A 20,654-nucleotide genomic window follows, 5' to 3' on the forward strand; every position below is an offset into this window, starting at 1 on the left:
TTGAATACTCTGAGAAGCAAATGAGAGGATTTACTTGTGGAAATAAAATTATCAAATGTATATTCTTAAAAGATCACTCTGGCTAACATATGGAGAAGAGACTGGAAAGAGACACGAATGAAAAGTATAAATATGAGAGGGTATCCTCAAGTAAAGGATAGAAGTGGGTTTTAAGGGTGTCATTTCCCTATATGTGACATAAGCCTAGGTCCCTTGCACGTGTCACACAGTGATGTCCTCAGGAAGCTCAACATTTCGGTGGAAAGAACGTGTATACAGCCAATTCAAGACAAAGTATGATATGAAAAGGGCCAAAAGTGAATTACAGAGTGACTGTATATATTCCAGTTTTTCAAGAAGTCCTGATTTATGCTTATTGTTCCAAGTTAATTATTAATGGTGCCCCTTTTATTCTCAGTAATGTCCTAGATTAGGTGATAAATTCTGGGGTCACCCAAGTTATAAACAAAGGATCTTGAGAGTTGTGAAGACAATGCAATTACTTATAAGGAAAAAGATCAGAAAAGCTTCAAGGAAGAAGTAGGTCTGAACTAGTCACTGGATAACAAATATGACAAAGAAGAATATTCTAAACAAAGAACACAGGCATAGGAATGTGGAGAAAACACAGGGTTCATCCAAATAGCAGCTGTAGTTGGCAGCTTGGTGTTTACAGAGAGCAGGAGAGGCAACTGGGAAGGTATGTTGCAGCAGGATTAGTCAGGGCCTAAAATGTCCTATACTGAGAGGCTTCATCTTACTTAGATGGCTGTGGATGTTCACTGAAAATTTTTAAACCAGAGTGTACAATAGCAATGAGCTAAATTGCTGTACTAATTTAGGGATGATAAATCTAAATGTTTTGTGAGAAGAACCAGTATGGTAAAAGGAAACAGGAAGCAAAGGCATTTTGTGACTGAGAGCAGATTTAAGTGATTTCCCATGTAAAACTGGCTGGGTCAAGAAGCAAGCAAAAGACACTGGGTGGAAAGAGAGAGTAAAACGAAAGCCAAAGAGCTGAAGGTAGGCTCAAGGAAAGAGATGAAAGGAGAAATATGGGCCTGCTCAGTTTGAAAGGGGGCAGAGAAGAGCAGGGGCAGAATGACCATGAAAATGGTTTTTAAACTACGTATTCTTTCCTTCCAACACTTCACTATGTCAATTTGTCTCCATAGTCTAACTGGAGAACCATGGGGCAGCCCTAATATACTCCCTACATGTTCCCAATGAGGGCGGCGGCAACACATCAAGATGCTGGCTGCAGCCGGGGCTGTGTGCTTTGCAGAGTGACTGGGGCCAGGAATAGGCAGGAGCTCCACCCTCTACTGAATTGGCAGAGTGGGAGATTCACACTTCTGTGCACACATGCAGCCACCTAGTGGCTCCAGACCTGGGAATCCCTGAGCTCTCAGGGGCCCAGGAAGTATCCCTGCCACTGCAGTCTTGGAAGTGTCTTCTCCTGCTCCCTGACCTCTCCCTGTACCTGGAGACCACTCTGATTTCAGAGCAAAACTGAGGATAAGCCTCAGTGCTGTCATGACCTGGCCAGGCACGCACGCACTCAGGTGGCACTGACACACCAGCTCCCTGCCACCTCAGTGCCCCCTCCAGATTTTAGGTGCCTATTAGCATAGGAGGGAGGCCAAGGTAGGACTAAAGGCAGCTCAGCATGGGCCTACAGGCACCCCTTGGCATGAATAGCCTGAGTGCTATACATGGCATGTTGATGGCATAAGGCAACAGGTTCCAGAGCAGAAAGGGACAGGTCCCCAGTGAAATTTCACCTTCAAGTCAGAGACAGTCTGAAGTCTTTCAGCCAGGCTGCCAGTTCCAGGTGAAGTCTGCTGCCCAGAGTGAGGACTTCATTGATGACCATTCAGCTAACTGGAAGGTGCTTTTGTTCTAGGCCTGCCCATGGACCAATCAACATGCACTTCCTCCCTTCTGGGCCCATTAAAAACCCCAGACTCAGCCAGACTCACACAGATGTCAGACTATCAACTGCGGAAATGAGCTACCCACTGCAGGTCTCCTCTCCATTGAGAGCTGGACACTCAGACAGATGAACTGCCTGTGAAACGGAGTTACCCACTTCAGGTTTCCCGGGAGCTGTTCTGTGGCTCAAATAAAGCTCCTCTCCACCTTGCTCACACTCCAGTTTTCTGCTGTACTTCATTCTTCCTAGACATGGGATGAGAACTCAAGACCTGCTGAATGGTGGCACTGATGAGCTGTTAACACAAACAGGCCTGAAACATCCCCCTCCCCCTGCTCTCCACCTTGCAGATAACGAGAAAAAAAGAACAACTATGGTCCTTCGGGGAGCCCAGACCTAGGGGATCCCTGAGCCAGGGCTGTGACACCCTCTTTGGAGCTCTGTGGTTCCTGCCATCAACAAGCTTCTGAGTACCACCTCATTCCCCTCATCCAGTCACGGATGCCCACAGTGAAAGATGCACATTGTACATCTGGTCTAGCCACAGCCTCACATGGAGCTGACATCTGTGCCAGTGCCTGGAGCTGCCCACACTGCCGCAGCAGCTGGCATGCCTGGCTGTGCACAGTGGCCGGACCTCATGCTCACTCACTGATAAGGTTTATCTGTGTCCCCACCCAAATCTCATCTTGAATTGTAACTCCCATAATTCCCACATGTCACGAGAAGAACCCAGTGAGAGGTAATTGAATCATAGGGGTCTTTCCCATGCTGTTCTTATGGTAGTGAGTAAGTCTCATGAGATCTGACGGTTTTTAAATCAGGAGTTTTGGGCCAGGAGCAGTGGCTCACACATGTAATCCCAACACTTTGGGAGGCTGAGGCAGGCGGATCACAAAGTCAGGAGTTCAAGACCAGCCTAGCCAACAGAGTGAAACCCCATCCCTACTAAAAATACAAAAATTAGCCAGGCATAATGACAGGTGCCTGTAGTCCCAGCTACTTGGGAGGCTGAGGCAGGAGAATTGATTGAACCCAGGAGGTGGAGGTGGCAGTGAGCTGAGATTGTGCCATTGCACTCCAGCCTGGGCGACAGAGCAAGACTCTGTCTCTAAATAAATAAATAAAACAGGAGTTTCCTTGCACAAGCATTCTCTCTCTTTGCCTGCCACCATTCATGTATATGTGACTTGCTCCTCATTGCCTTCTGCCATGATTGTGAAGCCTCCCCACATAGAACTTTAAGTCCATTAAACCTCTTTTTTTGTAAATTGCCCAGTCTCAGGTATGTCTTTATTAGCAGCATGAAAATAGACTAATACACTCACCCACACACCCCTTGCCACTCTTTTCCTGGCTGGCCCTTGGCAGGTTTGGGATCTGGGCTGGTAGCATGAGTCAAGAACAGCCTGCCCAGCCAACTGGGCTGAATAAGCCTAGTGAGTACAAGCAATACTTAGGCAGAAGGTGCCCCTGCCCCAGAGATTTCCAGCTGGCAAAGTGACATCCCAAGGATCCCATAACACCAACATATTCCCCTTTGAAAACATCCATATAATCACAATCCCTAAAAACCTTTCCCTATCCTCCCTGCTGCCATGTTTATCTGAGAAGTACAGATTCAGAATTAAGTAGAGAAAGGTAGGGGCAGGTAATGATAAATTATGCAAGTGGGCTGCTCAAGTTTCAAAAAGTACCATTCAACCTTCCAGCAGTGCACACCAGGCCCATTACCATCCAGCTTTGTATTTCAAAGCAACTGCTTTTCTCATCATCCTCATTATTTCTTAGGGAAATTTGATGATAGTATTTTTTTAAATCCAAAGTCATTATTAATAATCTTTCTCATATGATGTATGATATGATAATTTCATTAGCAACTCTTCAGTAGATCATTTTGCACTAATCTACAGGGGGAAGAGCATTTTTGGCCTCATAGCAGTATATATAAAAAAAAATGCTACCTTCTGTTGACATACCTCAGGCAACTGTTAAATCCTAAGAATAGGTTTTGCTAAACAAAAGTTCTTCTGAGAATTTTTATTCAGTTTGGCTTTAGAAAGAAAAATATTTCTTTTTGAATTTGTGAAATCAAAGCCATAAATTCAATTATAATATTTTTATTAAACTTAAGCTTTCCTAGTAATGAAGAAAACACAAAATGGCCTTTAGTCTCCACTGATATGGGCAATATTTTCATATTTCTTTCACACCTGATCCCCCCATACCAGATTTTTGTAATTTGAAGCGTTCAAAAAATGTATAAACCTTAAGAGCTCATCATCGTCAACAGAAGGGAATAAAGAAATTAGAACCTTAAAAAAAATGAAAAATAAAAATCTCCAGTTAGTATCTTTATAAACAGCTATTATTTGAGGGATACAATGGGCCTGAGGAGAGAATACTAGAATACAATTATTCTATCAGGTCCATTCTAGTAAACAACTAGAAAAAGAAGCTATTTTGAAAACACATTTTTTTGATAATATAATGTCTATATCATCTGGTAGAAACACTTCCTTCTTGCCAAAACATTTTGGAATAGAACTCAATTAGTAAATGTATAGAACAAAAATATAATCCAATTATTGCTAAAATTAATTTCCACAATATGTATTCTCACAATTTTAAAATTCTTCCTGTTTTGCTAACAATATTGCAATTTTAATTGAAAATAAAATTTAAGTACAGTTCTATTTATTTAAAAATATGGCTCTTGCAGCACTTGTACTGGAGTCACCCAAGGGACTATGCCAAGGTGATTACCTGGAAATCTGCATTTTAACAAAAGATTCACAGTTGCTGTAATATAGAGGTCCAAAGACCACCCTTTGAGAAACATTATTCTGTATGTTTCCTACTCAGAAAATGTAGCTAAGTGCTTCTCCATCTAATTATAGCCAATCTCAGCCTCTCAGAACCATCACCAGCTAATAGGACTGTCCAGGTTTGTACTACATGATTTCAAGATGTGTGACACAAGCACTTCCTGAGCAAACGCGGGTGCAAACAGTAATTACAGAATGACCTGCTACATCAGCGTCACTGCAGGCAGACACACAGGAGAAGTGGCAGCTTCTGCAGAGCTGTGATGAATGAATGCAGGTACAGTGTTCCAGAAGGCCACATGGCACAGTTCATCAGGCCTCTTTAGAGACATCAGGTGGGCCACCACAGGACTTGCCCACATTTGTGAGCTATTTTGGTTTCTGCTCCTGTGTGTGTTTTTGTGAGCACTAGTGTGAGGATGCACATCCCAAGTTATAAAAAGCCAGAGGTGGCGTAAGAACTTTGTTGTAGCTGCCTTATATAAAATCAATACTTGCATCAATAGGCAACACTCCAGAGTTCATTTAGAATACCAAGACAGGTTCTTTTAAACATCATTAGGACCCAGCAGCAGCTCAAATGCATTAAAGCAGTTGGGTTCCTGTGGCCAAGCAAGTCTAATGGGACTAAGGGTTAAGTACAGCAAGGGGTATGTCATCGAGGTCCCCTCAGCCCAAGACTCGGGGGTTCTCTAAGAGCAAAGAGCAACAGTAATCAAACAAACAGTATAATTCAGCATGGCTTTGTCCCAGATAGTATTCCCTGAAATGTTCAAGGAAAAGCCAAAAAATGCCATAATATTGTAACTATATTCATATTTAATTAAAAAGAGAGTTAACAACACTTCCAAGAGGGAGGTCATTCCTTGTTCAGCTAAGATTTCTGTGCAAAGCTATGGGCAATAAAACAATTCAACATATAAACATTTACAAAAGCTACCATTTCAGTAATGCTGCTAATGCTTAAGCAAACAACTCTGAAGATGAGAAACACATCACAATCCTGCAGCTGGGGGCAGCCATAAGGCAATCAAGATCAACAACCACTGTCAAAGACCAGTAAAACCCACCCTCACTCTTTCTTCTTTCCTTGTTTACCTAGAGGTGCCAACTGCCTTCAACAGAGTTGTATCATATGAAATGGTTTACAAGAAGCAAAGTTACGGCCGGGCCGGTGGCTCATGGCTGTAATCCCAGCACTTGAGGAGGCCGAGGCGGGCAGATCACAAGGTCAAGAGATCGAGACCATCCTGGCCGCATGGTGAAACCCCATCTCTACTAAAAATACAAAAATTAGGCCGGGCACGGTGGCTCACGCCTATAATCTCAGCACTTTGGGAGGCCGAGGCGGGTGGATCACAAGGTCAACAGATCGAGACCATCCTGGTCAACATGGTGAAACCCCGTCTCTACTAAAAATACAAAAAATTAGCTGGGCACGGTGGCGTGTGCCTGTAATCCCAGCTACTCAGGAGGCTGAGGCAGGAGAATTGCCTGAACTCAGGAGGTGGAGGTTGCGGTGAGCCGAGATAGCACCACTGCACTCCAGCATGGGTACCAAGAGCGAAACTCCATCTCAAAAATAATAATAATAATAATAATACAAAAATTAGCTGGGCATGGTGGCACACGCCTGTGGTCCCAGCTACTCTGGAGGCTAAGGTGGAAGAACCGCTTGAACCCAGGAGGTGGACGTTGCAGTGAGCCGAGATCATGTCACTTTACTCCAGCCTGGTGACAGAGCAAGACTCTGTCAAAAAAAAAAAAAAAAAGAAGAAGAAGGAAAGTTATATCCAAGAACTTGAATATAATACAGTTAGCCCTCTGTATCCATTGATTCTGCCTCTGTGGAATCAACTAATGGCAGATCAAAAATGTGGTTAGGCCTACCATGGTCGCTTGTATACTGAACATGTACAGACTTTTTTTCTTGTAAGTACTGCATAAACAATGCAATATAATAACAAATTGCATAGCTTTTACATTTTAGTAGGTATTATAAATAAAGATGATTTAAAGTTTGTAAAAGATGTGTGTTGGTTACATGAAAATACTATAACATTTTATATAAGGAACTTGTACATCCAAGCTTTTAGTATCCGTGGTTGGGGAGTGGGGAGGTCCTAGAAGAAATCCGCCTTGGATACCAAGGGAAAATCATAACCCAAAGTTCAAGAGATCAAATAACCATTTACTACTGCATAGTAACTATATGAAGAAAGGGAGAAAGGAGAATAAAGTCCTATAATAAACACATAGAACACTATAAGATGTCAGTAAATTTAACTTAAGAACCTCACACAGTTGTATACATTTAAAGAGAACCACACAAAGACAAACCATGAGCAGGCAGCTGGGGTCACCAGGCATTCCCCTAGGTTGGTTTCCAGAAAAATAAGTGTTTTGAGGTTGTTTTTTTTTGAGACAGGGTCTCACTGCTCTGTTGCCTAGGCTGGAGTGCAGTGGAGTGATCATGGCTCACTGCGGCCTTAACTTCCTGGGCCCTCACAATCCTCGCACAGGCATGCATCACCACACCCGGCTAATTTTTTACTTCTCTAGAGACAGGTCTCACCATATTGCCCAGGCAGGTCTTGAATTTCTGTGCTCAACCAATCCCCCTACCTTAGCCTCACAGAGTGTTTGGATTACAGGTGTGAACCACAGCACGTGGCCCAATAACTGTAGATTTGACCCTTTGGGCAAGGTGTGACATTCAGCTCTGCCTATGTGTATATATAACTGAATCTTCAAATGAACCTTTGGCTTTTACAGTCTTAGAAAACAAATTACAAATTGCACAGGAAGACGTCCAACAGTTCTCAAGAAACATTTACCACACAGAATTGCCTGTGCTTGCCTGTCTTAAAGCCCACCCACAATTTCATTTTCAATTAACAGCTCCTCGAAAGGCAGTAATGAAAGCAGTTGCTAAAGAGCATTCAGATGTCACCGAAAGACTGCAAACCCAAACTGTAAATAGCACATTGTGAGTCGCCTGTCACCACCGTCAACTCCCACGGGAATCACGCAGCATGTGGCTATCACAACCATCTGCTCAGCTCCCCACCACCACCACTGCAAACCACACAGCCACCCATCTCCTCCCACTTCCCACTCATTACCTGTCATGTACAGACTTGTGTGGAGATGGGACTGCTGTGAACAGATTAGGATGCAGAACGCATAGAAGCTTATTTCATTTTCTGTAGCTGAGATCTGGCCACATGCAGATAACTTTATATCATCACAAGAGGGAAAAACGTAAAATTTAGTAAGTACAAAAATGCAGTTTTAAAGAAAGGGAGTTCTGTCCTACCCTCATCAACTACCAAAAGTGCACTGGGTAGGCCATATTAAAGGCAAGATGTGTTTCCTCTCTCTTCAATCACTGACATTGTACGAATTTAAGGGAACCAGAGTTGAGAATCACTCCTATTACTTTATCTTTCTTAACTCCTCTAACAATATAGGGATTTAAATGGCCCTTAATAAAGTTCTGCATGCACACATACACATATAAAGTTTTCTTACTTTGGGAAACATAAAAGATCACAGTTTTATGGAACAATTCCTATAGGTATCAGGATCACCCCAGCTAAATTACCGCCCATTCTTTTCATTGCAGTTCCTTTTCCCATTAGGCTTATTTTCTCTCTGCAGGTTTTATTTTATGAGGCAGTAGCTAATGCACTTTTGGTTAACTTCAGGTGTCAACCTGACTAGATTAAAGAATACCTAGAGAATTGGTAAAGCATTACCTTTGGGTGTGTCTCTTAGGGTATTTCCAGAGGAGACTGGCGTGTGAGTCTGAGTGAACTAAGTGGGGGAGGACCTGCCCTCTATGTGGGCAGGAACCATGCAATCAGCTGGGGGTCCAGATAAAACAAAAACAGAGGAAAGGCGAAATGGTCTCTGTCTCTCCTGGAGCTGGGATATATTTTCCTGCCCTTGGTCATCAAAACTCTAGGCTCTCTATCTAGGCCTTGGACTCAAGGACTACCTCAGTTTCAAGCCTTCAGACTTGGTCTGGGCCATACTGGGAATCCCAGGGTCTCCAGCCTACACAGGCCCTGTTATAGGATTTCTCAGCACCCATAATCATGTGAACAAATTCACCTAATAAACCCCCTCTTATCTATCTATCTACCTGTATATTCTATTGGCACTTGCTCTCCAGAGAATCCTGTTACTTGTGCTACGCCCTTTTTATAGCCAATTTTTACTAAGTTTTTATTTAAAATTACAAATGTCATTTAGGATAAAATTATTCTAACCACAGCATTCCAAAAATGTATCTCACTAAAGTTAAGTGGTGCTTATGCTCACTATTTCCAACATTCAGGGCTCACAGTAACTAAGTAGAGAATCAGAAGACACAAAATGAAAAACTCCAAAATGCAAAAAATAAACCTGTTTCCAAATGCTCAAGATAAAACAAAAACAAAAACAAAACACCTTTCATATAACTCATTATTAATGCGAGATTTATCCATCCCAGTTATAAACCAATACTTCCAATATAATACACAAATAATTCCTGAACAGAGACAAGCCTAGATTGGGGTTCCTCAATAACCTTATGTTAAAATACAGCATCTTATTCTTATTCAAGTCAATCAAGATTCCAAGAGAGATCATAAACCAATCTTTTACTCCCTCCATCTTTCCTGATGATTTTTCTTATTGCTATACTTTAGGCAAGGGGGAAAAGGCAGTATGCAACTTAAATTCATAAAAAGGAAAAATAAACAATTTTATCTGATACCTTAGCTTGTAATCTTCACATAACTATACAGTTTTTTGAAAGCAAATAAAATCCCAACTAATATGCTAAACTTGAAATTTTGAAGTATGAGGTAAAAATGGTTTAACTGACATTTCTTAATACTAGTTCAGGCCAGGCACGGTGGTTCACGCCTGTAATCCCACCACTTTGGGAGGCCGAGGCGGGTGGATCACAAGGTCAAGAGATTGAGACCATCCTGGTCAACATGGTGAAACCTCATCTCTACTAAAAATACAAAAATTAGCTGGGCGTGGTGGCATGCACCTGTAATCCCAGCTACTCGGGAGGCTGAGGCAGGAGAATTGCTTGAACCCAGAAGCCAGAGGTTGCGGTGAGCCAAGACTGTGCCATTGCACTCCAGCCTGGGTAACAAGAGCAAAACTCCGTCTCAAAAAAAAAAAAAATACTAGTTCAAAGTACCATCAGACATCTAACCATTATAACAAAAGTATGTGTGAAAGAGCACATAGCAAAGTTCATGTCTTTTCATTATGAGAGTAAAATCCCAAATTACATTAGTGTCTCAAATGCTCTGATTTCCAGAAACCTGTAGGCTCTAGAGTCAAGCTGGATAAATGCCTGTGTGATTTTTGGCCTAGATTTCCATCCAAAACTAATTAGCAGGTCTTCAGAAATGAGACTTAAACTGGATCTGTTTAATCAAAATTTTCCATTACAAATCCTCCTTTGCAAGTTAATTTCTACTAGTAACAAATTTGACAGAAAGCTCCTCAGACAATAAGAGTAAGTCTAAGTCGTGCTGAAATAAGGGACCAGCCTCTGGTGGCAAACACTCTCAATAGTAAAGAGCATGGGCTGGGATAGACTGCTCCATCAGGACGGGTGGAAACATCAGGTGGCTCAGTCACCTGGGCCACAATCACTATACCACCACAATCACTTACTCCAAGAAAGGCCAACTTGAAAGGTCAATACACAAAGCAGATGCAACCACCATGCAGAGTTCTAGTAATCACTCTAATTTTAAATACCTGGCACTGGGATGACCTCCCTTCTCCCTAGAAAGCAGTAGACACTTTTGGTGTCCAGAGTTTACAATGTCAAATATAAATCTCCCACTATACTAGATTTTCCAAGAGAGAAGAGCAAATTTTTATTCCTGACAAGAAATACCTATCCAGATTAACTTGTATAAAGATTTTTAAACTACATAAGCCATTCCCACATAAGCCATCATTACTAGCAAGGTTATAGTCTACCAATAGGTTCCTGAAATATTCACAAATTCCCCCATTTTCCTCTAAATGGAAAATGTGACCAAAGCAATCTCAACAGGTGGTCTCTTTCTCCAGGAAATTCTGCCCTAAGATGAATGACTTTTTGGCACCTAAAATTCAGTGAAGGAGGAAAGACCACAGGATTTACTTTGATGATTCATCTTGGTGTCTGTTAGAACAGTTAATATAACCTAAAAATGCCTTCTAGCTCACTTAAGCCTATTTCCTCTGACTCCATTCATACTATAGAGAAAGGACAGACTAATGTACTAAATGGAGATTTAGAAATCCAGTCAGAGCCAAATCTGAGAGTTCTCTGAATGCTCATCAACTTTTCATCATTGCTACTCTATTTTTAAAGCCCTTTTGCTCTCTCTGTGTGTTTTAAACTACAAAGTCCTAAATTTTTAAAGCATTCCCCATGGTCTATAATTTAGATATACTGAAAGAAAACTAAACTCAATGCCCTAGGAAGGGTTAAGTTTTCCCAAAGTGCTTCTCAGGAAGTTATAATTTGGCTTATAGGTTTAACAACATGTGACTTCCTTGTGTTCCTCAGTGGTTTCATTGAGACTTAGTCTCCCAATTAGAGAATAAAGCTCCTTAAGGAGAGGACCTATGTAAGCTCTTTTGCTTTTCCCATCCCTAAATTTCCATCGAGAAAGATAAAATGTACCATGTCCTTGTAAATAAATGATAAAACTGTTTCTATATCATGTCTAAGTGCTTACATCATGAACAAATTTACTGAGGTCAGAAAAACATGTGCTATTTTATATAAAAGGTAACTTATTAATTTCTTCACTATCATTTTTAACCCCTTTGAGAAGAAGAGTATTCAAATTTGTCACATCAAAAAGTACAACCATTTGCCTAGACAGGTGCCACCTCAGCATCTTTTAAGTCAGTATGTATTTATACTTAAAAACATAATCCAACAAATAAGTTAAGTGTCAGTTTAAAAGCTTTCTTTTGGCAGTATGGAAAAATATCATAAGAACTTGAGTTTTATAACCAGGCAAATGAAGGAATAAGCAGTTTGGTTTTGGAGTGATACATCTTTCCTATACAAGTATTATAATTACCCTCTCAGAGTAAAAAGATTAGTTGACTTCAATGGATTCTCAGAAAAAAAAAAAAAATCCTATTATTTCCTCTCTACTCAAGAGTAACATCTTCCCATAATTACAGGAAAGCTGTGCATTAAGTTGTCTGCTCAGGAAGTACCATTTCCGAATAAGATGCAAACCTAATTCAGTCTCACCAAGCCAGAAATAAAGACTAAAGTTCTCACCTCTTCCCTATTTCATCTGTAGTTCTCAATAAGAGGCACTAAATGACAATCCATTAATCTAGAAATGCTCCTCAAAGCTCACTTTCATCTCAAGTTCCCCTCCCAGCTAAGACGGTCAGATTCAGTTTCTTTACCTGATAAGAGGCAAAGGCAGAGATAAAGTAATTGTGATAGTTACAGGCATCTAGGATGATAGGAAAGCAATCTCAACTATTCTTCAGACAAGCTTTCTGAACATCTACTGTGGTCATTAAACACTCATGTGTCACCTTTTACTAATGATCACATAACAGAAGGTACTTGTGCGGGCTGATACACAATGGACCACACCACTCCCTCTATGACAAATCCATCTAACCCCTCTCCTTTAAATGTCTTAATATCACATGAAAACAAAATTTTAAAGAAAAAAAAATTTAAATAAATAAATGTCTTCACAGAGCCTGTAAGTTACAGACTGACTCCAAAACAGCATTCCCTTCAGACCTACAGACTCTGTTACAGACCTCTAAAACACTGTATTTGCATTATTCATAAAGTTAAAGACCTATGGAAACCGGATGGAGGAGCCTAGGAAACATTCAAGTCCAAATCCTTCATTTTCTAGATAATCAGTTACCGGACAGTGACTTGTTTGGGATTTCATAACAGCACTAGTGATTCTAAGAATATTAAAAATGGAAAGTTTTATGGCCTTATTTCCATTATCATCTTCTGCATTCCTTTTTTTTTCTTTTGAGACAGAGTCTTGCTCTGTCACCAGGTTGGAGTGCAGTGCTGCGAGCTTAGCTCACTGCAAACTCTGCCTCCCGAGTTTAAGCAATGCTCCTGTCTCAGCCTCCCAAGTAGCTGGGACTACAGGCGCACGCCACCACACCCAGCTAAAATTTTTCTATTTGTTAGTAGAGATGGGGTTTCCCCGTGTTGGCCAGGAGGTTCTCAATCTCTTAACCTCATGATCTGCCTGCCTGCCTCCCAAAGTGCTGGGATTACAGGTGTGAGCCACCACGCCCAGCCACTGCATTCCTTCTTAATAGAAATATAACATTTGATTGGATAGTATATTTTGGCATCAAGGCTTAAGATAAAGTGCTCCTTGTTTTTAGACGTTTTACATAGGGCCAAAGATACAATTCATGCTTTCCTTCTCCATGATTCATTAAAAGTCAAAATACTTGCTTTTCAAATATGTTAACTAAAACAAAGACAGTTTTGATTTCAAATACCATTAGTACCAGAAAGTTGGCCATGAAACCCAAAAGCTACTCAAATTTAAGATGCATAAGCCCTAGCCTTCTTTTACAATCATAAAACTGTCACCAGAGGACCTTGAAAGTCTTAAAGAGTAGAAAGAAGTAGAAAGAATAATTTGGAGGACGTGTAATAGAAAAGTCAGATCATGTCTAGAAGAAAGAGATTCAAGGATGAGGAGCCACAGCTTGGTGTTAACTCAGCAAGAAGCCTTCCTTCCTACCCTGCTGGGAGGGAAGGCGTAGGGTAGCGGGTGTGGTTACACTGCAATTTCTCCGCACTTGAGATTAATTACTTTTCTCACTTATCTCACACAGAAGAGCATGAGTTAGGAGTCACAAATATCACAGGAACATCACCTTTCATAGAACCTAGCCTTTCCTCCCTGTCCCCAGCTCCCCATCAAGAAAAAAATAAATGAAACTTTATGCAAATATAGAAAACAGAGCAAGCCGTGGAACCAGAGAGATCTGGGTCTAAACCTTGGCTCTTTCCCTCGTTTCCAAGGCCTCAAGACAGGTCACTTTATCTCTTTGAGCCCTAGTTGTTAAGTAACCATGATATTACCCACTAGGCAGTGTTGTTGCACAAATTACAGGTTATACTATAAAAATGCCCTCACTAAATGTAGCATGGCATGCATTAGGTAAACATTAATGATTACTATTATAACTCCAGTCTGGCATTTCAGGACACAAGTGTACCTTTAGAAACACTGTGCTGGTTGTCAGACTTAGGGCATTACCTTAGAAGCCTTCTGGGTCCATCTGAAACCCATCACCCCAGATGTTTTATCAGGGTTATATTCTTTACTACATATGAGGCAGAATCCTAACAACAAACTGTCCCCTGCATCTTATTGAGACTTTCCATCTTTCCAATCTTTTAACTTAACACCATCACCCAAATACACTCTTGATTGTTTTTAAGAGTAACTTGCAACAAGGCTGAGTGTGTTCAAATAGGAAATTTCCTAAAACTACAAATTTCATCAGGTCCTAGAGAGTACCCAGAAATTTGGGTTTAGTAGCACTCACTATATGATTCTAAAGATCCATGAGGTCTAGGCACCATTGTTTTATTTGGTCCCAGATCTCCTTGCCTCTGCAGAGAAACATCTGCAAACCAAAACTTACCTGTTCCACTTCTAATCAGCAGCACCTGCTCTGTAAACCGCAATACCTTACTCTGCTTTCTTCAGTGACCATCAATCCTACCCAATGGTCCTGCCAAAAATAAATAAAACACACCCAGGATACAGGCACTAAAGCCTCTGGATTTGTGCAGAAAATTGCTATGAACAACTTTGTATCTCATTATTAATCCATCTCATGTGGGGATTTCCACAGGCAGAAAGGCTCCCCAAATGCCAAGAGCTATACTTTCTTGTGGATCATTGAAACCTAATTATTAACAGGCCAGTAAGCCTCACTATCAGACGTTTATACAATCAACAGATCACAAAGATAGTCTTGAATTATAGCCTATAGAGAACAACTAAGACACCAAAAGGCAAATTCATTTCTTTGCCATTGCTCTCCCAGATGCCACAATATCTGAGCTTCCCCGGAAAATATAAATCTTATGCAAGGCAGTTCTCATACTCCAGCAATCATTTTAGCACCTCAGAAGCATGAGATGTACAATGTATGTGACAAAATCCACCTGTTCCATTTGTCCTAATTGCAAAGCTCTCTCCCCTACAAGCCAGGCCATCTTGACAACTATTAAGACCAGTCTGCCCTCAATACCAGTAACACTAGCATCAAGCTTTGTTAAACAGAGCACATCTGACCGAAAGGGCACCATGCTGAAGTTTCGAATCCTCATAAAAAGCACTGAGATTGGGTTTTAGATTCTTTTAAAAGCACACACACAGCTTTGTGTGACAACCACTTCAGCATCCCACGAAGGATATCTTCTCTACCTGTTAGGAAGAACCACAGAGGAGAAAGCACCTAAGGAAGAGATTTTGCAGCCACAGGAAAGAGTGAACCCAAGTTTCCTCACCTGTCTGAATGCCTTCGGCATTTTCTTTCTCTTCCCGAGATGCTGGCAGAGATTGCGGTCATTTTCTCTATCTGAGCTGTAGTGGTGTGGGTGGCTGAGTCTGCTCTTCTTTGAATGAAAGGACAAGCCATTGGTAAGTGCTTCTCGTTTCTTCTTCGTCAGGGGCGTCTGGCGTTTCTCCACACGTTCCTGAGGCTTAAGTGCTACATCTTTCTGTAGAAAAGAAGGCAGGGAAAGGGAAGTGGTGGTTACAAAGGTATCTAGGGTCACAACCCAAATAATAGGCTAAATATTAAAGAGTGTTACTACAAAGTGGGAGGGGGATAGGAACGCGGGATATGAGAAGACCTAAAACTAAGAAACATGGCTCTCAATTTTCCTGAATCCTTAATGCCATCACAAATATATATATATATCCTTTCATTCTTACGGGGCAGAAAACTAAAATAAACAAAACACAAGTATATGCATTAAAAATGATTTCACTGCTGCCTGGGATAGTAGCTTTCTGTTTCATTTGGTGCTGGGTCCAGCACACAATGACATTCCCCCAGGAAGCTCAATGCACTCATTTCCCAAGTTGATACATCAATTATGTTTCAGAAAATGAGCACTAAGTGCATGCTCAATTCAAAAGAAATAGCCCCTGACTGAATTTATCAGATCCAGGTGGATGTGTACCAGCAAACTGTCTATTCATATGATTAGTTTCCTTAATGCATTATATTTTCACCACATGTTCCTCTAAGCATCCTTTATTTCCATTTTCTTTTCAAAATGTAACAATAATATTATCACCAAGATCAACAGCAACTTTTTATTTATTCTTACGTGTGGCTGGGGATGCGGAGGTGGGTAGGAAATGAGAAATCAGTATCCTTGACTGGGGAACTGCATCTGTAGAAACCACAGGTGAGTATTTCAGGCCACATGACCTCATAGAGAGTTCTGTGCCTACAGGAAGCTCAGTACACACCAAGGCTGCAAAAGACCTTGGCTTTTAGTGTCCGGGCACTGACATTATTCATTAGGAGACGTGGAGTAAGTCACTGCAACTCAGACCATGTGCAAAATGGGCTCTCAGAACATCAAACAAACCACATACATGCAAATGTCCTCTGACATGTGGGAAATTATGCCCACACTAAGCAATAAAATGAAAATGTTTTCTTACTCCATTATTTAAAACTAGTGGATGTAATTGTCTTAACACAGAAAGTCCTCCTTCATGAAGCCTCACCACATTTCCTCAGTTTCTGCAATTGTAAACGCACTTTAAAAAATTTTTTTAATTTCTAGGGTACATAGTAGGCCTATATACTTATGGCTTACATGAGATGTTTTGATACAAACATGCAATGTGTAATAATCATATCAGGGTAAATGGGGTATCCATTACCTCAAACATGTATCCTTTGAATTGCAAACAATCAAATTATATTCTTTCAGTTATTTTTAAACGAACAATTATTTTTTACTATCTAAATGTATATTTAAAAATAAAACCAAGATAAAAATTTCCTTTTACTCATTTCTTCTCAAAATACCGCTCTCTTTCCTCCCTTCCACATCCACTTTTCTCAAGGTAACTGCTTCCCAGTATCCCAGCACTCCCAACTTTACATGCATGGTGCTCCCCAACATCTCTCCCCAAATCAGCCAGCCCTATTTGTTTGAGGCTTTGAGCCTTTCATGATCTGAATGTTTGTGTCTCCCCTAATTATTATTATATATGTTTTTGAGACAGAGTTTCACTCTTGATGCACAGGCTGGAGTACAATGGCATGACCTCAGCTTACTGCAACCTCTGCCTCCTGGGTTCAAGCAATTCTCCTCCCTCAGCCTCCTGAGTAGCTGGCCTTTGCATAAGCTGTTTTCTCTGTTCAGCCTTTCAGATCTAGACCAAATATATATATACGCCCGCCACCACACCCAGCTATTTTTTTTGTATTTTTAGTAGAGATAGGCTTTCACCTTGTTGATCAGGCTGGTCTCGATTTCCTGACCTCAGATGATCCACTGCCTTGGCCTCCCAAAGTGCTGGGATTATAGGCATGAGCCACTGCACCCAGCTTTCCCCAAAATTTGTATGTTGAAATCCTTCCTAATCCCCTTTTAGGAGATGGGGGCCTTTGGGAGCTGATTGGATCATGAGATATTGAAGGGGGTTAGTGTCCTTATAATGGGGCTAAGGGAGTGTGTTTACCCCTCCACCATGTGAGAACAGGCAGCATCCATAAGGAACAAGCTCTCACAACACACAGAATCTGCTGGTGCCTTAACCTTAGACTTCCCAGCCTCCAGAACTGTGAGAAATAAATGTTCCAGTTTATGACATTTTGCTACAGCAGCCTGGATGAACTAAGACAGGCCTTTAAACTGATTTGCCTTGGCCTCAAAAGGCCTCTCCCTTAAACACTCTTCCCTTTTCTAGTTCAACAACTCTTAGCAGTGTTGCCCACTCAGGGAGACCCTTCTTATAATGCAAAGCACTCTGTTCTCAAGCCTTCACTCATTCAACAAATATGTTTTCTGTGCCCAGTATATGCCAAGTAAAAACAGAGCACTGACCTATATTTACGATGGTGGGAGGAAAAGTCACCACCCTCACAGAGCCTAGAATTTACAGGACAAATACTAATCAAATCACAAAAATATATGATTGAAAACTGAGTTAACAGTGCTATAGGATAGGCTGGGGGTGCTAACCCTAAAGGAAATGATCTAGTCCAGAGTAAAGGGTTAGAGCTGAGAAAATGACTGCCATATGACCTAGATCTGAAAGGCTGAACAGAGAGAACAGCTTGTGCAAAGGCCTTGAGGCAGCTGGGTGCATAATCTCTTGAAAGAATGTGAAAGAGGGCAGGGACTAAGTAGTTCATCTCAGTAACCCCAGTGCTTCACATAAGTGCTTCAAATAAGCCAGGTAAATAGTAGGTGGTCAATATATTGGTCAACAAATACATAAATCAAGGAGTCAACTCGTTAAAACATCCAAACCTATAAAGCACAATACTGATTTTTAAACAGCCTAAGCTGTCTCTAATACACAGTGCAGCAAGCTAGAAAAGGTGATAGAAGAAGGAAACCAAGGAATATAGCAGGCAGTACTGGTATACACAAAGGATCACAGCAAACAGCAAGAAATCCCAGAAAAGGGGAAAGGCCTTATCCTTAGTGCAAGAAGATATCAAAGATAACAGTCTTCAAGGCAAGTAAGTGGCTTGTGGTCTAACTTCTGGCTGCTACCACTACAGACAATTAACCCTCTGCCATCAGAGAGGTAGCTCTCCTGAGGCAATGAGAATGTGGTGAAAACTGTTTTAAGGGACAAGTAGGAATCAAAGCAAGCACACATGGCCACTAATTTCACAGCCTAGACCTTGCATGCTATGCCTAACACATAGTAAATGTTCAATGAATGGCTGCTGAATTGAATTCCTGTGTCCAGTGTCCCCAACCTCAGTTAGCTATGCCAAGCATCTGCTCAGCTTAAAAATGTTCTGTTTAGTCTCACATTTAACCAAAATAGCTGCCAGAAAAAGACACTCAGGAATAATGGCAACACTAGCAAAAGGAGCCAGATGAGTTCCATCATGAGCTGCTTCTATATAATGTGATTAAATTGTACCACTTCTAAGTGTAATATAAAAACTCCCCACAGGGTAAAAAACTCCTTTCTTTGTCACACAATCCACCTACTGCCCTGCATCAAATGCATGTAGAGTGTCAGATTAATAAACAAATGATACGTAATAATGTATTCACTATGCTTTTAAAAAAATCATGTCATTCTCTTTGGAGACCAAATCTTTCATACTGAAGGTGCTTCCAAAGTATATTGAAAATTATGTGCAATTCCATACAAATGTGAATTAATATTTATGAGAGTATGTTATAATTTTTTCCAAATCCATTTTATTTTCATGTAGCATATTAATCAAGGAATTCTCACTGCACTGCGGAATAGCTACACAGAGCAAATGGACCCCATGCCGTGACATTAGCTTGTAAGAGATCTGCTGAAGTCTTAGCAGCAGTAGTACAATCATCTTAGCTCCAATTAATATTGAGATTTTCCACTCTGGGGGAGGGAAGAAGAGGGAGAGAATCAAAGTGTATCTCGAGGTGGTGGCTTAAGAGGTAAGAGGAAATGAAAAGTCTATAAAAACTTTTTATTATATAAAAGGTTTATATTTTCAAAGACTAGAGATTATTTTTTTCAAAGATAGATCTTTATTTATAAATTACTATACAGACATTTTGGTACAAATCCTGAATAAACCAGATCACTGTTTGTTCATTCCCTTTATAAACATGTACTGACTCTTACTATGTATAAAGTAAAATAATCATTTGATTTTTTTAATTGACTGCCTTGGGGGAAAGTGAAAATAATTATCCATTATAAGCATTAAGAATCAAAGATAAAGATTAATCATAAACTAATCATCTTATCAACATTCACAAGACTTGTGTACATGGCTACATGCATGTGTAAGTGGGTATATATATCTACCCATCAATGCTTTCCTTTACCACCAACCAATCAGTAGCACTAATTTAAGAATTTCCTCAAAGAAAGCTGAACAATCTCTAGTATTGCTATAATATGGGGAGGAAAATTATCTGGTATATAAAATAACTTTTGGGGATCAATGAATGTCAATTTTCAAAGGCCTGTTGATTCATTCACCTACCAGGACCAGGATCTAGGCTAGTGGGTCACAAGAGAAACTGTCCATCAGTACTACCTGCAGAATTTTTTGAAAATAAGATGACTGTACCCCATATTCTGCAAAGAAAGCATTAGCAAATGAATGGAGAAGAGTGGCTGAATATGCCACCGGAAACACGCTACTTAGGCCTAAGGATTATTTTAAGCTAAAGGCACTTGAAAAGCAACAGATACAAAAGCAACAGAAGAAAACAAACATTATCACAAGAAAGACCTGACATGGGAGAAAACTCCCATGTGAAAGATGATCTCCCTATAGTAGGAAAGAAGAAATCTTCTTGTTTCCAGAGATGGGATGTTCAGACAGAAAAATCTGCACCAACAGATCTTATCAATTAACTCTTACCTTTCTTTAGCCTCACCACTTATTTTAGTTACTTTTCTACAACTGCCACTCTGTTCAACCTACTAAATAAGCATTTAAGATTTGCCGCTTCTTTGGATCTTCATTTTCCTATGGGGCTCCCTAATGCATGTAAAAATCCATATGCTTTTCTTCTGTTAATCTACTTACATCAATTGAATACTCAGGCTCAGCCAGAGACCCTAACAGGGTAAAAATAAAAAACT

The 20,654-nt window shown here is 40.6% G+C and overlaps 1 protein-coding gene across 12 annotated transcripts in view; it reads right to left on the minus strand.

The window, feature by feature from the left end:
* Window positions 1–20,654, minus strand: part of AUTS2 (activator of transcription and developmental regulator AUTS2) — a 1,215,487-nt gene that overhangs the window by 883,697 nt on the left and 311,136 nt on the right. For all 12 annotated transcript variants that reach the window (XM_035291973.3, XM_035291974.3, XM_078354255.1 and 9 more), the window contains exon 2: window positions 15,347–15,559. In XM_035291973.3, the coding sequence (XP_035147864.1) occupies window positions 15,347–15,559 (213 nt within the window). The remainder of the gene's footprint in view (window positions 1–15,346; window positions 15,560–20,654) is intronic.

The sequence above is a fragment of the Callithrix jacchus genome, chromosome 2 (assembly GCF_049354715.1).
Source record: "Callithrix jacchus isolate 240 chromosome 2, calJac240_pri, whole genome shotgun sequence".
Lineage (NCBI taxonomy): Eukaryota > Metazoa > Chordata > Mammalia > Primates > Cebidae > Callithrix > Callithrix jacchus.